We start from the raw sequence: 16,845 nt of genomic DNA, 5'->3' as shown, positions 1-16,845 counted from the left end.
CCCTGTCTTATTTATGGTTTGTGAAATTGGACACTATCCCAAATCTGCTAATTATTTTCTCATATCTTTTATTGTTTAGAGCTTATATGGCTAAAGCTCTCTGTGCCAGGTCTCTAGATACCTGACAAACCTCTCTCTCTTTCTCTCTCTTGCTCTCAACCTCTCTGTCAGCCCACTCCTTCCCTTTTCCTAGTAGACCCCCATAGAGTGCCATTCAGGCCCCCAGAGCCCCTAATTACCAGAGTAATTATGTGTGTGTATGAGAGAGAGAGAGAGAGAGAGAGAGAGAGCGAGCGTGTATGTAAGGATGGGGGTGCCAGGAGGGCTCCTACATCTGTCACTTATTCAGTTAGTTTCACACACGCTGTCAGACCTGTTCTGGCCTTGATGACTTTACTTCATGAGTGCTAGAGTACAAAGAGAGCGGTCGAAAACTTTTTCCATTGAGATTTCACATTTCTGACCCACAAATCTCATGTGTTGTTGTCATTTTGTACTTTTTATGTACCATTATATACACTTTAAGTAAAGATATGTACAAATATGGGCAATCATGTAGCTACAAGTATGTTCCTTTTAAAAATGTATTGTGCGAGTAACAGAATTTGTACCTTTACTTACGAGAGTGTAGGTGTTTTATTATTACAATCACTCTTTAAGATGATGTTTTAAAAATGACAAGAAAGGAATTTGGAAATATTTGTATGGTGTTAGAAACCCCCACAGTTGTTTTATGTTGAAAAAGGCTCAATATCGAGTCTATTAGTAATGCCTAAAACCTGCAATTTGAGAACCAAATTATCCATCAAGTATTGCATAATTTAGTTCTTTTTTAGAAATGAATTTGTCTGCTGGTAAGCTCTGTAAACATGTTTTAAAGGAATGAAGTATTAACTAGCTAAGCAGATTTAGAGAAATATATTGATTTATTCTGATTTAACCCGCCACTGCTCATATGTTCCAAAACCTGTTTACTAGCCCCTGGACACAAATTTGGATTTTTTTTAAAGGATTATCATGGAATCTTCCACTTAATTTGGCCATGATTACTGAACACTAATACATGGGCATGTTCTCTGGAATTTTGGTAATCTTTTAAAAGCTTCCATGTTTTTCTTTTTTTTTTCCAAAGGGAAAATATGTCATTTAAATAATCTGTTTTAATTTGGTTGAGTGTGTCATTTACATGTAGCATTTCTAAATCATACTTGAGCCTCTCACAGTGGTTATAATACAAACTTTGGTCTAAAAACACACACACACACACACACACACACACACACAAAAAAAAAAAAAACTCACACATCTGATTTATTAAAAAAGTATATTTACAAAAACATGCAGGTTGTTTTTGGAATTAAAGTATAACTTAAAGTAAAAGTAAAAAAAAGCTCTTCCCTTGAAATGAGCTTCCTGTTTTATGCTTGAATGTGAGATGATTCATAATTACTGCAGAAGCGCTGATATTCCGTCTCTAATTGCTGTTGAGGTTGGAAATTCCAGCCCTGAATATCATCCTCTACTAAACCTGCTTCTCTGAATGGCTTGTATTAATTTTTTCTGCCGTTTAATTGGTTTCATAAACAGATTAATTTTTTAGGAAGGGAAGGTTAATTGCTAATCACAGTGTGGAGAGCTTGTCAACAGTTTCACTGCAAATGTCTCTCTTTAACATGAAAGCTGTACAGCCTACAGGCTTTACAGTCTCTATTTCTTTCTCTCTATCTCTTCTGTGACTCCTTATTAGTGTCTTAAACTACTGCACTTATGAAAATTATTCATTTAAAATTCAAAAGATGAAATCAATGATGCTTGAACCAGCTAGTTGAATGTCACGTAGAAACGTCATTTCATGAATGTTGCATTGGGTTTAGTTATAAATGTGTCTCATTATGTTCAATAAACAACCTATCAGGGATATTCGGGGACACCATCATTTGAAAAAAGCAAAAATCTGTAAGTAAATTAAATAATATTTTCTAATGTTTTAAATGGCAAAGCTTTTCTATTAGAGGTATATATGATTTGAGTGAGTCTATAGTAATAATAATATGTAATTTAGATAGCAAAGTAAACGCTTTGTTTTCTGGCAAGGTCATATGAGTTTTGACCTTTGACCTCGCCCTGTGGTTTTCAGCGGTGATTGGCGATCGCTTCCTGCTGTTCTCCCTGATGGAGAGGAGTCAGGTGTGTCAGGTTTACCTGAACAGGAAGAACCAGAGCTCACCTGATCTAGCAAGACACATGGAGAAACTCACAGCTGCAGAGATTAAGGTAACACACACACACACACACATACCTCTTACACACATCTTTTGAACGCTCGCCCAAAGACACACACACTCTTGAATACGCACGCATTAGCACATTTTAGGAGGAAAGGCAGACCAGCCTCTCCTGCTTTCAATTAAAAAGCTTTAATGAGGCTGGTCTGGCTCTTTCCACAGGGCTTTTAGCTCTAATAATTGCCTGGCTTTTCTTGCTTTCTTTTACCACTGGGACAGGTAACACTGTGATTACTGGAGCTCCTCTCTAATGCACACCTGTGGGGAACATCAGGTCCAAACACACAGCACTCGTGTCTTTATAGAGAGATCACATCCGTTATGACAGTGCATCTGTGTGTGCCTGAGAACTGTTCTTTCCCTCATTCTCAATTTCCTTTTGTTTAATTACTGAAACCTGAAAAAATAAAAAAGGGCAGCCAGTTGAAGATCATTGTGTAATTGCTGTAATAATTCTTATGCATCAAATATAAAAAGAAAAAAAGCTCTTTTGAAGGTGTAATATTTGAAATTTGAGAAGCATACAAGAACTAACAAAAAGGAGTTTTTTAATGTGCACTTTGTACAATGTTTTCCCACATCAAAGGTATTGCTCGAACCTGAACTGAAAGATTCGAAATGATTTCTGTATTTGGAAGGGAATTTATATTATACAGTGATGGAAAGATTACTGAAAAATCACACTTAAGTTAAAGTACTATTACTTGATAAAAAATGTAGTGCAAGTAGAGTAAAAGTATCTGTAATATTACTCAAATTATGAGTAAAAAGCAGAGCTTTCAAATGTACTCCAGAATAGTGAGTATTACACTATAAAAAGCTGTTGCTTTTACATGTGGTTTGTGGATGTGTGTAAACAAAACATTTTGTAGTGCATTTAGTTATTGCTATTAATATTGGGTTAGATTTAGGTTGTAATGTCATTCAGTGTCTAATGACAACATTATTTTGATATCCAATTACAATGTCAAATAACGTTGATATTTGGTTGATTTTAGGTTGTGTTAGAAAGTGACCATAATCCAACGTTGATCCAACAATTTAAACCAATGTCATATTAATGTCAAATCCTGACATTTATTCTTCAGGCATGGCAACCAAAATCCAGTGTCTGATAGAAATCATAGTGGTAACGTCCACACAACATCAAGCTGTAACATCATTGAACGTTGATATTTGGTTGATTTTAGGTTGGACACAGTCGTCGGCCTTTGGGTTGGGTTCTGACGTCAACCCGATTTTCATTTCCAAACAAAATGCCACATCCTCACAACGTTGGGGTACAACGTCAATCTGACATCATGTTGACGCGTCATGTTGACGCCTGCTGGGTATTTAAGGCAATTTCGAACATTATACAGTAAACATCTGTCATCTTCTCATCTGTGCCATGCATCTAAACATTTCTGGGTCAATCCGTGTAAAGATTTTGGACGTGTATTGTACATTTTTAATGCTTCCAAACAGTTTTCTGCAATTATAAATCACCCATGTCTTTAGGTAGTTCATTATGATGTGATTTACCTTCTATATGCAATTTGATGGGACAGGAATCACAGGATTGATTTTTTTTCTAATCCCCATAGACAGGAAAAAAGTAAGTAGTGACTGCAGGTGGAAGAAAATTACGGAAGTAAAAGTATCAATACTGCAGTAAAAAAAAGTCTTAAAAGTGATTGAAAGATGATAAATCAATTTAGAGAAATTTAAGGCCCTTAAAAAGGATTAAAAAGTCATAAATGTTTTTTTTTACAAGGTATTAAATTTTGTATAATTTTTGATTATTAAGGTTCTGTGTAGTTTATGGAGTGGATAAAATCCTGGAGTTCTATAGGCACCAATTAGCATTTTTATTCAGTATATGAATTATGTTTTAGTTTAGGATAAGTTTTTTACAATCAGTATTTTGTAAATATACTGTACCTTAAAATGTCCCCAGTGTTAAAGGGTGAAACTTAAAGCGGCAATGAGGGTTTAACATGTATTAAAAGAGTCTTAAAAAAGGTCTTAAAAGTTAATGAAATTTCCTCTCTGATTTCTGTATATACCCTGTTAAAATGTTAAATTATTAATATAATTTTATTATTATTATTAATTTTATTATTATTATCTTTTTAATATTTCTATTGTAAGAATTTATATTGTATTTTTGGAATTGTTTATTAGCTAGAATATATTAAATTGATCAAAATTGAGAGTAAAGACTTCTATGTAAGCACTGTTTCCTCACAGCAAGAATGTCGCTGGTTTGAGTCCCGCCCGACTGGGTCAGTTGGCGTTTCTGTGTGGCGTTTGCATGTTCTCCGGGTGCTCCTGCTTTGCCCACAGTCCAAAGACATGCACTATAGGTGAATTGAATAAACAAAATTGGCCATATTTATGCACGTGAATGAGTATGTATGGATGTTTCTTAGTATTGGGTTGCAGCTGGAAGGGCATTCGCTGTGCAAAACATATGCTGGATAAGTTAGTGGTTCATTCCGTTGTGGTGACCCCTAATGAATAAAGGGACTAAGCCGAAGGAAAATGAATGAATGTATGACTTCTATGTAGTTACTAACTGTCAATTCATTAAAACAGCTTAAATATTTTGCATAAAACACTGTATTATGCATGACAACTGTTTTCATCATTGATGATAATGTTAATTGTTTCTTCAAGCACCAAAAACATATTAGAATGATTTCTGAAAGACCATATAACACTAAAAACAGGAGTAATATGTGCTGAAAATGCAGTTTTGCACTAATTTTAAAATACATTTAAACAGAAGAACTTTCACTATTTTTTATAAAATAAATACAGCCTAGCTTAGCAGGAGAGACATATTTAAAAAAAATTCTTACAAACCGAAACATTTGATAAGTGTATGAATTTCATCAGTTCGTGGCTGACTATTGACCTCCATGACTTTGACTTTGCTTGTTTAATGCACTACTGTGCATTACAGGAGGAATAGAGGATGTACTATCTGGATTTTCTAACATCACCATTTTCCCTATTTTATAAATCTGGTCACAGTTGTGCAGTCTTTGGCTAGCCAAGCAGTGGGGTAGGGGTCAGAGGGTGGGGTCAAGTCCATCTCCTCCTCTACAGAGGAAACCAAGGTGATCGCTCCTCTCTTTATCCTCCATCCCATTCATTCTCTGGCTTTCCAAAGCAACTTGTCTGAAAAATTCATAATATAGTATAAGAAAAAAAAAATCTTTATTCGTTTTCTTTTTGAAAGCATTAACCTCATTTTAATGGGCCGGAGACCAAGTGTGCAGAGATCACAATTTGGATGGGTCTGATTATGGACTAAACACAATACATAAATACATCAGGCTCTTAACACCCTCCGCACCCGAACATTATCGCATTACTGGAGCGCTTTGTTGCAACGGCAGCCTGAGTATGAAAGCAATCTCTCCTGCGGTGTGGCTGGCTCCAGCAGCATGGCTCTGATAAGGAGAGACCGTACGTTCCCCCCTCCAGACCCTGCCCTCCCTCCCGACAACACCCCCGCCCATCACACCCCCCCATCCCAGCCCGGCCGGCCCCATCCACTGCCTGCTCCACTGGACTAAGCTTTGAGCCTAATCCTCCAGAAAGAGGGTCTGATTATTGCTGACCAGCAAGCACAGGCAAGATGGGGAATCAAGTTTTGGGGGAGGGCAGTAAGAGACACAGAGAGATGAATGTTATTTTCCCACAGTCTGTGTTGCTTGGCTTTGTTTTTGTTTGTTTATTAATCTTATATGAATCATTTGCATGGTAGATGATACTTGGCACTAGCAGAATATGAAGGTCAAGGTTAAATGATGAACAATTTTATTTTGTTGTTGCAGGCAGACTGTGGTGCATTTCTACTCCTCCCTATTGTGCACAGATAGAGTTGTTGACATAAAAAAGAGACTCCATGTTTGCTCTCTTGATAAGGCCTTTCAAAATGAAGTATATGGAAATGACTGCTATTATGTTGCATGAATAGGCGCTGTCTCTATAAGAGCCATGTCGTATTTTCATGCCATTTATTCATACTATGGGCTGCATTAATGGTCGGCTTTAAAACCTCAGCCCAGAACTGCTGAAATAGCGCATGATGAGCAGCCGCAGATATGAGATATGAGAGTTTAATGCGGAGACAGTGGTGTGATGTAGGAGAGAATATCCTCTCAATACTGCACTATTATTGCAGTCCCATAAACAGATAGTGGAATTAACGCCCCTTCAAAGGAACTAGTTTTGAATACCTCAATTATTATGTCCACGTTGAGGCTAGACTGTCTGATTAAAGCAGTTTGTGCATCAGCCAAAATGCAGGTGTGTCTCAATCAGGTGCGGCTCATTTTAATGAAATTTGCTAGTCAGACTTAGTCAGCAGCAAAACACTTGCCTATGCTTCATCACAAACCTGTAATTTTGTGGTTTGGATTTATGTTTGTCATTTGATTTCATAATTTGAGTTTCATTTTATAGCCATTTGATGGAGTTTTAAAATACCTCAAATTTATGTTCATTGTACTGTAAAGTTAATATACAAAGCTGTCAGGTATGATTGGGTGGGAAATGTTTGATTGTTTTGATTAATGTTTTTATGGCTTTTACTTATTAAATGTTTATTCTCTGTCTTTAGCACTCCTATGTACGGCATTTTGTTCAACTTTGGTTGTTTTTAAATGTACTTTATAAATAGATAGTGTATTGTATTTGTCATTTGTGTGTTTTTGTCTTAAACTGTTATAGCAGCTTATCTGCTACTTTAAAAAGCTTTATAGAATTCCGAAACCATCATTATTAGTCAGTTGTTCCAAACCTATATGATATCCTTTTTTTTCTGTTGAACATAAAATAATATATTTTAAAGAATGCCATAGCCATTGGGCCCTATTATACACTCAGCGTAATAAGGCACAATACGTGTTTGGCACCACTTTGTGGGTTCATGGGTGTTCTGTTCTAGAAAGGAGGTGTGTTAAGGTGCATTGTTGGCACATTGCTTTTTTGCGGAACTAAAAAAGACTGTGCAATTGACCAGCTGAAAGCAGGTCTAAAGTCCAGCGCAGCGCACGTTAGTTGTGCACCTTAAACGCATACACATTGCTTAATGCACACAGGATGTACAGCAATACGCAAATATCTTTAAGTATGAAAAAGAATTAAGTGATTAAAATATTAGAAAAAAAGTTTTTTACATAAATTTAAAAAACATGCATTTTTCATCTCGAAGGGCTTTTTTTTTAGTTTATTCATGACAATTTGTTTTTGTATAATATTATTGCTATTATATTATACATATTGGGTAATGCACAGGTAGTGCTGTCGACTCACAGCAAGAAGGTCGCTGGTTCGGCGTTCCTGTGTGGAGTTTGCATGTTCTCCCCACGTTCGTGTGGGTTTCCTCTGGGTGCTCCGGTTTCCCCCACAGTCTAAAGACATGCAGCATAGGTGAATTGATAGGCTAAATTGTCCGTAGTCTATGAGTGTGAATGAGTGTGTATGGATGTTTCCCAGAGATGGGCTGCAGTTGGAAGGGCATCCACTGCATAAAACATATGCTGGATAAGTTGGCGGTTAATTCCGCTGTGGCAACCCTAGATTAATAAAGGGACTAAGCCGAAACGAAAATAATTAATATACTGTATGGATATTTATATTTGCTTGAATAAAAACAAGTTTAGATTTGTCCAAACGACGCATTTTGGACCATATGGGGCATAAGAACAGGACGTGTTTGGATATAACTCAGTTTTTTGACCACACTTTGTTATTATTGTTCATTTATGCGTTTGCATGAAATAATAACTGAATTTGTTAATTTTTTAAAACAAATCTTTGCGCTTCACAAACAAGACTATGTTTGTAAGACAATGTCCTCAGTGGAGTGCATACAACACCGCTTCCTTATCCACGTAAATAAAGGAGTAAAGTAAAAGTAAAGTGAAAGTAAAGAGGCCGATCAGAGGAGGCTCTTTATCCTCGTGCAGATGGTCTGTTAAACTGTTTTCTCACTCGTGAAGCGTTTAGTTTTTCAAAGTGCGCCATGTAAATAGCAAATGCACTATGGCATGACACAACTGACTCTTAAAGGAAATGTGTGATGGGACTGATTGGTTTATTGCACGTAATGAACAAAAAAACACAACCATAACTCAGTAGGAGAATAAGCACAACCCTGTTAGTCCATGCGCTGCTGTGCAAACCATATTTTTTTATCCTTAAATAGCAAAAGTGGATTCGGACATGCCCTTAATGCTTTATCGCCATGCGCTTTAGACTCTGTGCCTAGATTGTTAAAATACGGCCCATTGACTTCACCAGTAGAAAAAACAACGTTTCCAACATTCTTAAAATGTCTTCTTTCTTGTTAAACTGAAGGTTTGGAACAAAGGGAGGGTGAGCAAATAATGGCGGAACTTAAATTTTTGGATCAACCGTTCAAACCAAATCTGTTTCTGTTAGATTATAAATATCGTTGATATTGTATACAATATAGATCTGGTTAAAGTTTTAATTAATGGTCCTGTACACAACAACTATTTCAGCATGATTTTTGTCTCGCAGAATGGAAGAGAGGCTTCAAGGAATGTGTGTAAAACTCAAATCCTTTTAATTTGTCCAGCCAAAAAACTGGCCATCACACAAAAATCAGCTTTCATAGACCAACTAGGAAGTCCTGCTTTTTTGTTATATACTCGACTACAAGCTTCTGATTTCATTACAAGCAATGGGAGCAATTTAGTATGGGAACCAGTTCTTTCAACAATTTCTTGTTAGCTTGTTTATTATCTTTTCATTAAGAACTATTATTCACATGCAGAATTTATGCATTATCCTGCATTTGATTCTAGTTTAGTCCTGCTGCCACATTATCAGTATTACAGTTACTAGAACAAATAAAGCTGGTTTACAATAGTAAAACCATCTAGAGATCTTATTAGCAGTTGCACAAATATCCTACCCACAAAAGCAGCTATTTCAAATAAATTGAATACAAAACCCAACAAAATATAAATCCCACCCCTTCAATGCTGGAGAGCTTGGGCCACATTAATAAAGCAGCATGCAGTTGTAATGAGTTATGCAGAGGAGTTTGGCTTATGTTTTATAGATGTTTAGTGGTCCAATTACTTTATGGTTGTTGTTCATCTTCAGGTTTCAGTGGCAGACTTACCTGGTGGAGGGCGGCGTGTGGAGCGTCACTTGGGGCTGAACCGGACGCAGGACGTGGCCGTGTGCTGGTGGCCGCTCTGTAACGAGGAGGTTAGGCCTTGGTCTCCCATCCCTAGTGCAGCAGACAGAGCCAACCTGGTGCTGCTCGCCTGCTCCGACACCCCTGGGCTCACGGTAAGCAGACACTCACGTTCCTTCAGGGTTGGCCTTTCCGAATGAATATTTTTTGGGAGATAAAATTAAATGATGCGAGAACAAGATTTTGGAGCTTCTTGAAGGTCAGATAGCAATCAGGGTGTGACCTCCTAAATAATATAAATACTTTTAATAATGCCCTCGCAATGCTCCACTGCTCAAGGTTTTTTGGAAACATTCTCAATCCTTTTTTGCCCCAGTCTCTGTTTTATCTTTCCTTTTTCTATTTTGTCATGCTTTACCAGTCACCATTGTGTTTCTTTTTGAGCTCCTGTAACACATAGACTGTTCACTTGAAACTTTTTCTTTTTGTGAACCGCCAACCTTTGACCTCTCACTCTATTTCTGGGTTTTCTGCCACTCAAACTTTGTAGTATGTATTCTGCTACACAGACATCAAAAATGAATGTGCCATTTAGTGCACAAATGTTTATCTTGTATAGTATTTTGTATAGTATTTTTATCTTGTATATTAATTTGTAATAATGTTGTACTTGCATTATACCACTTAGCATGTCCACTCAGTCTCAGTGAATATGGGTTATATATTTAGATGCATTTGAACAAAGAAGAATTATTAAACAGATATATTTATAAAAATAATATTTTAGTCACTGAACATCTTATAAAGATAATCTAAATTCATGCTATATATATATATATATATATATATATATATATATATATATATATATATATATATATATATATATATATACACACACACACACACACACACACACACACACACACACATACATACATATATACACAAATATTTTATTTTTTATTTAATTTAGCATTTTTTACTATCTTTTTTTGTTTCGTATTTTTCCCAAACATGTTTCAGCACGGTGGCTTAGCGGTAGTTGGTGGTTCATTCCACTGTGGCAACCCCTGATAAATAAGGGACTAAACCAAAGGAATTTTTCCCTAACATAAATTTGGCCTACTAATTTTTGGACCATTATTATAAGTTTTTTTTTTTGTTTGATTAGATTCAGATTTTGATTCAGTACTGACCAACCTAATGCATACACACAAATATAATACTGTAGAGCATCAGATAAAATATAAAATACTACAAAACAATAATTTAACTGAGAGATTTGTTAGGGTCATACTCGTATATAACGAACACTGTAGATGCAGATGTGGAAGAAATGAAGGACCCACTTGGAAATTCTCGTTTTATCTGGGTTTACAGGATTTATTAAGTATGAGCTTGAGTAAAATGTTTCATTTGATTCATTCTATACAAGTGTGATAATAACTTTTCATCCCAATTTTAAATCCAAGCATTGTCATTTAGAGCACTTTTTGATTTCCTAACTGTTAAAAGCTAAAAACATTGCATTGTATAAAAAATAAAACGTAAATGCATGGCCTTCATTTTATCCTTTACTAATATATATATATATATATATGGGTGTCACGGTGGCGCAGTGGGTAGGGTGGATGTTTCCCAGCGATGGGAAAGGGAAGCTGGAAGGGTATCCGCTGCGTAAAACATATGCTGGATAAGTTGCCGGTTTATTCCACGGTGGCGACCCCAGATTAATAAAGGCACTAAGCCAAAAAGAAAATGAATATGTATATAAAAAAAACAAGAACAAACAATGGCTGGTACTGTAGACATACAAAGGACATTATTAAGGAAAACGACAAAAAAAAAAAAAAAAACACCACAGTCACAAAACACACAATCAAAACTGGAGAGGGTTTATAACTTAGTCTCTCTATTTAATAAGTAATATCATGTCGTAAATACAATTCTGGAATGAGGTGATACAGGTGATTTCCAATTGTTAAGCACTAGTCTTTTAGCCACCACCATGCCTTGTAATGCCTTGGCACTTCTTCATCTCTGCATCTCTACTGTACATTCCTCCTTTTTCCTTTCTCTCAGTGCTGTTGAATGATGAATGGCGACGATTCAAAAATGCTTAAGCTCCCAATGCTGCACTCTGCTTTTAAACATATGCAAAATCTTCACTCGTAGAGCAGGGTATGAGAGAGACGAGCAAACGGAGCTGCGTTTCCAATTGCAAATGCACCAAATGAAAACAAACAAGGGTTGGAAAAATGCTAAATAAAAAAATAAAAGGGGGGCAGCGTGGAACATCGCTGGATTGCTCTGGTTGAAATTGAACGGGGGATTTATCCTGGGCCTTCACCTATTTATTTCCCTCTCTCTCTCTCTGTCTGCCCCCCCTCTCTCCCTCTCTCATTTTTCTACGGTTAAAAAACATTAAAGTGTCTCTCGCCTTCATCGTTTCTAATTAAAGTGTTTGTTGTCATTTTCAGATCCGTAGTGTGAAATCAAGCTAGCAGTTTATGTAAGACGCGAGCGGTGAATCAAACGGTTCGCTCGGCGCACAGACACACACTTCAATCAATTCTGCCTCATATATATGTTCCCTTTGTTAAGTTTGCTATCTGCATGCTAAACCCATTTTCTGCTTAGTCTTCAGCATTTAAAAAGTGCGCTTTCTTTCCCTATGTGGTCTTAATTCTTACCCCTTGCAGATAAGCACTGCCAAGAGACACACCGGGAAAAACACTTGTGCACACACACTTATTTATGCAAACGTTTAACATTTTTAATCAATTCCCCTGTTCCTGGAATGTAATGATTTTAATAAAAAGAATTTTTATATATACAGTTATTTTGCATGTTGAGTTGGTTGTTGTTATGTTTTCTGAAAGCTTTTGATGTCTTTTTTTTTTTTTTTTTGGTAGTTGTTTTGCATATTGGGGTGGTTGTTGTTATCCAAACACATTCAATGTTGAATATCCTGTTATCTCTCTCAGAACACTTCTCTTTCTTTCATTTGCATGTGTACAAGCTATCCATACTTTATTTGCAAATTGCAACATTTCTTGTTTTCAATCAAACATGCACCATTTTTTTCACCCAATGTGGATTAATAGATGAAAAGTTTATAGTTTTATAGTATGTAAGGGTGCGCAATATATCATTTCAGCATCGATATCGGAGTGTGCATCCCAATAGTCACATTGCGTAGATCTGCAATGGTGAGATAACAATGCAGTGTAATGTTTACCTTTACATACAGTATACAAAACAACTGTTTATTTCACTTTTATCTTTGCTTTTTTGCATTTATCTATGCTTGTAATTAGTTTTTTGCATTTCATGCATGATTCACTACCCCTACAGTATCATCCCAATTAACCTAAATTAATACATTTGTTAACACTTTAAAGACCAGTTCACTATATCCTAGTTGCTAGGTTATTGAGATATTGTCGGCTTATTAGTAGGGCCAGACAGAATATGCAGATATTGTTTGCTATTTCTGCTGAGAATTTAGTAAAAAATCTGCTTTATGTGGAATGATTTTTGGGAGTATCATAACTAAAAACTTAATATATATATATATATATATATATATATATATATATATATATATATATATATATATATATATATATATATATAACACCTTTTATTTAGAGTTTAAATGCAACTCTAATTAGAACCACTTATTTGGTAAACAAAGCAAGTCTCTCAAATACTATGTCTACTACAAGACAGAAAATATTAATTTACAAACTGTATTTTAAATAGATCATATAAACATTTTCATATCAGCCAATATTCATTCATTCATTTTCTTGTCAGCTTAGTCTTTTTATTACTCCGGGGTCGCCACAGCGGAATGAACCGCCAACTTATCAAGCAAGTTTTTACGCAGCGAATGCCCTTCCAGCCGCAACCCATCCTTGGAAAACATCCACACACACATTCAGACTATGGACAATTTAGCCTACCCAATTCACCTGTACATCATGTCTTTGGACTGCGGGGGAAACCGGAGCACCCGGAGGAAATCCAAGTGAACGCAGGGAGAACATGCAAACTCCACACAGAAGCGCCAACTGAGCCGAGGCTCGAACCAGCAACCCAGCGACCTTCTTGCTGTGAGGCGACAGCACTACCTACTGCGCCACTGCTTTGCCCTATCAGCCAATAATATTACTGAAATTAATTAAAAAAAAAAACTTAATTAATATAAATTCATGCACATTTACACAATTAAATAAATCAACTCAATGATGGGCTAAAAATCTGCGGATTTCTGCGCGTGCAGATTCTGTGTGTTCCTACTTATTAGTAATTATAAAGAACATATTATGTATAATCTTATTCTACATCCTTAACTGTACCCAATACCTAAACTACATTAATAAATAATAATAAGAAGAGTCAATGAATTGAAATGAGGCTCACATTTATTAAAAATAGATTTGTTTTCAGAACATTTTATGGCTGCAGATGGACTTGCCCAAATTGTCACTTTATATTAAAGATCTTTTTTATGATGAAAATTAAATAAAATTCTAAATTATGTCAGAATTTTTAGTTTATTACTATTCTGAAATTAGATTTAATACTTAAACTTCTTTGAATATTTATTTAGTCCTTCGAGACATATTTATTTATTCTTAATATTAAATAAGTAGTAAAACAATATTATTGTTACAGCTGGAGTCAGACTTATTACCTGAATTATAAGCCCCCCTGGTTATTTGTTTCACAAATTTCTGTTTAACAGAGATAAGACTTTTTTTTAACACATTTTCTACATAATAGCTTTAATAACTCATCTCTAAAAAGTGATTTATTTTATTTTTGCCATGATGACAGTAAATAATATTTTACTATATATATTTCAAGACACTTTTATACGACTTGAAGTGACATTCAAAAGCTTAACTAGGTTAATTAGATTAACTAGGCTGGATAGGGTAATTAGGCAAGTTATTGTATAACGATGGTTTGTTCTGTAGAAAAAAATAACTTAAAGGGGCTAATAATTTTGACCTTTAAAATGTTTTTGAAAAATTAAAAACTGCTTTGATTCTAGACTTTTTTTTTCAACTTTCAGACTAAAATTCTGACTTCAACTGTATATATATTTGTTATAATTATTTTTCTGGGGCTTTCACCTTTATTGGATTGGGCAGTAAAGAGAATTGACAGGAAAGTGTGGAGAGCAGAGAGAGGGGAATGATCGGCATAGGTTCTCGAGACGGGAATCGAACTCGGGTTGTCGTGAGCACTGGAGTGCATGTGTCAATGGACTTTTCACTACGCCATTGGCTCTGACATTGTTAAATATTTTTACAATATAATAAAACTTTTCTCAAATTTTGTGTATTTTGATACATTTATATGCTGCATTATTTTTTTCTTGTGATGGCACAGCTAAATTTTAAACAATCAATACGTAAGTTTACATAACCTTTAGGATCACATTCTATGCTGATTTGCTTAAGTTTATCGTAGAAACATTTTCTTCTTTTTTGTGAATATAAACATAAAAGTATAGCATTTATGTTAAATAGAAATGTTTTGAAAGAATGTTTTTACTACTATTATTAATTGATTTTTAAAATAAAAATATCGATTTTTTTAACAAGGGAATCATACTAACTGCAGAATTTTGAAGGATAGCAGGATATATATATATATATATACACACACACGCACACACAAACACATTTTTGAGACATGCAGCCTCTATTTGACCTTTTTAGTGAGCCATTTATCCTTCTGCTGAATTTATCACCTCATTTTTTGAATGTATTTCTTATTCAGTGACCCTCTGCCAGTGTTGATTTGATTCTAGAAGGCTCATGTGGAATGGTTTCAATCTCTGTCGTTTTTCTACACATGGCTGCTGTTATGATTCCAGACCATGTTATATATGAAGAGAAAGGGTCCGAGTGGAATGTGATTTCCAGGGTTAAATTCTTGGGCATGTGCAGGTGCAGTAGAGCGAATGCTTCTGTGTTGATTTCATGCCACAGCGGCCTGACAAGCATCTGAGTAGTACACACACACACACACACACACACACATATACACACACCAGAAGAGCGGAGACTCAGCAACAAGAACTTTCATAGATTGCCTTCATCATCATCTCTCTTTCTCTCTCACTGTCCCGCTCTCTCCCTCTCTCTCGCTCTCTCTCACTGTTTGCTCTCTGAGCTGGAAAATTGGCTCAAAGAGCTCTACTGCTGTGAACAAGGCCTGCTGCTCAGCTGGACCTCTTTGGGTTTATCTTTCAAGCTGCAAAAGAAAGTCCGGAGAAGAGAAGAAAAGAAAAGAATAGTTTTGACCAGTGACTGAAACCAATAACTAACAGAGACTCACTTACCACTGTTCTCTCTCACTGTCTTTCTCGCTCTCCTTTGCGCTCCCCCCATCCCAACCTCCCCAACTCACCAAGATGCCGTTTGTCTTTGTGAAATTGAATCTGTCATTGTTTCAGCAGCAGCTGTGGGATTTGTGATGTTTGTGTGTGTGTGTGTGTGTGTGTGTGTGAATGCAGGTCTTAAGAAGGATCACTCTGTGAAGATGTTAAAACCTTTGTAGCGGGTGGGAGAAAGACACTCGAAATGTCCCCCAGTGCTGAGGCAAACACACTGCCTCTCAAAACCAGCCCTCCTTTATTTCTTCACCTTTTTGTTTTTGTTTAGTGTTACCGTGGCAAAGAGCTTAGCGCTTTCTCTCTATGGCTATCCGTTACTACTAAACCGGATAAACAAGTGTGAGGATTGTGCACTTTCCCTCTAGTTCCTGATGGCACATTTAATCTGTGATTTTGAACACACACGACAAAGCACAACAGCGTTATAGTGTGTACTATTAGCCTGTAGCGCTACCTAGCATGGCATTAGCAAAGAATTAACCTCGTGAGGTCACCAGCTCTCACCTTAAAATGGCCCAGAAAGGTGTTCAACCAAGCCCTCGATAGATTTTTACTAGCTTAATGCTAGCGGGGTCAGCATTATCGTAGTATTAGCCAAAGCAGTTGGGGCAGTTGGTCTGTAGCTAGCGTGGTCAGTGGGGTGTTGGTTCTGAGCCCAGGCCCAGCTGTGGACAGGCCCAGAGTGGGGGCCTCAGTGGCTGGGGCAGGTGTGTCTCAGCGGGGCCTGGCTCTGTGGAGATCTGGCACTGTTCCGGATCTCCCCTCTGTGCTGTCAGCAACTCCTCTCCCGCCTCTCACTAAACCCCTCTCACCCCCTAGGGTGCAGCGGGAGTCGGCCCAGGGGGGATTACAGCTAAAAAAAAGACAAAAAAACTCATCCCCTGCTTTCACAGAAACCATCGGCAACCCGCTTAACTCAGTCTCCTACGTTGGCGCACACGCCATGCTTCTGTGCCAGCCCA

General features: G+C 36.6%; 1 protein-coding gene across 11 annotated transcripts in view; it reads left to right on the top strand.

Annotated features, from left to right (window-relative positions):
• The window catches only part of wdpcp (WD repeat containing planar cell polarity effector), a 131,319-nt gene that overhangs the window by 79,088 nt on the left and 35,386 nt on the right, over window positions 1–16,845 (top strand). For all 11 annotated transcript variants that reach the window (XR_015513394.1, XR_015513395.1, XM_087290496.1 and 8 more), the window contains 2 exons: window positions 2,138–2,274; window positions 9,423–9,614. Coding sequence is in view for 9 of the 11 variants with exons in the window: in XM_087290496.1 (XP_087146622.1) it covers window positions 2,138–2,274; window positions 9,423–9,614 (329 nt within the window). In the remaining 2 variants the exon portion in view is untranslated. The remainder of the gene's footprint in view (window positions 1–2,137; window positions 2,275–9,422; window positions 9,615–16,845) is intronic.

The sequence above is a fragment of the Danio rerio genome, chromosome 17 (genome assembly GCF_052040795.2).
Source record: "Danio rerio strain M-AB ecotype USA chromosome 17, GRCz13ab, whole genome shotgun sequence".
Lineage (NCBI taxonomy): Eukaryota > Metazoa > Chordata > Actinopteri > Cypriniformes > Danionidae > Danio > Danio rerio.
This window is presented reverse-complemented; position numbering and strand designations above follow the sequence as displayed.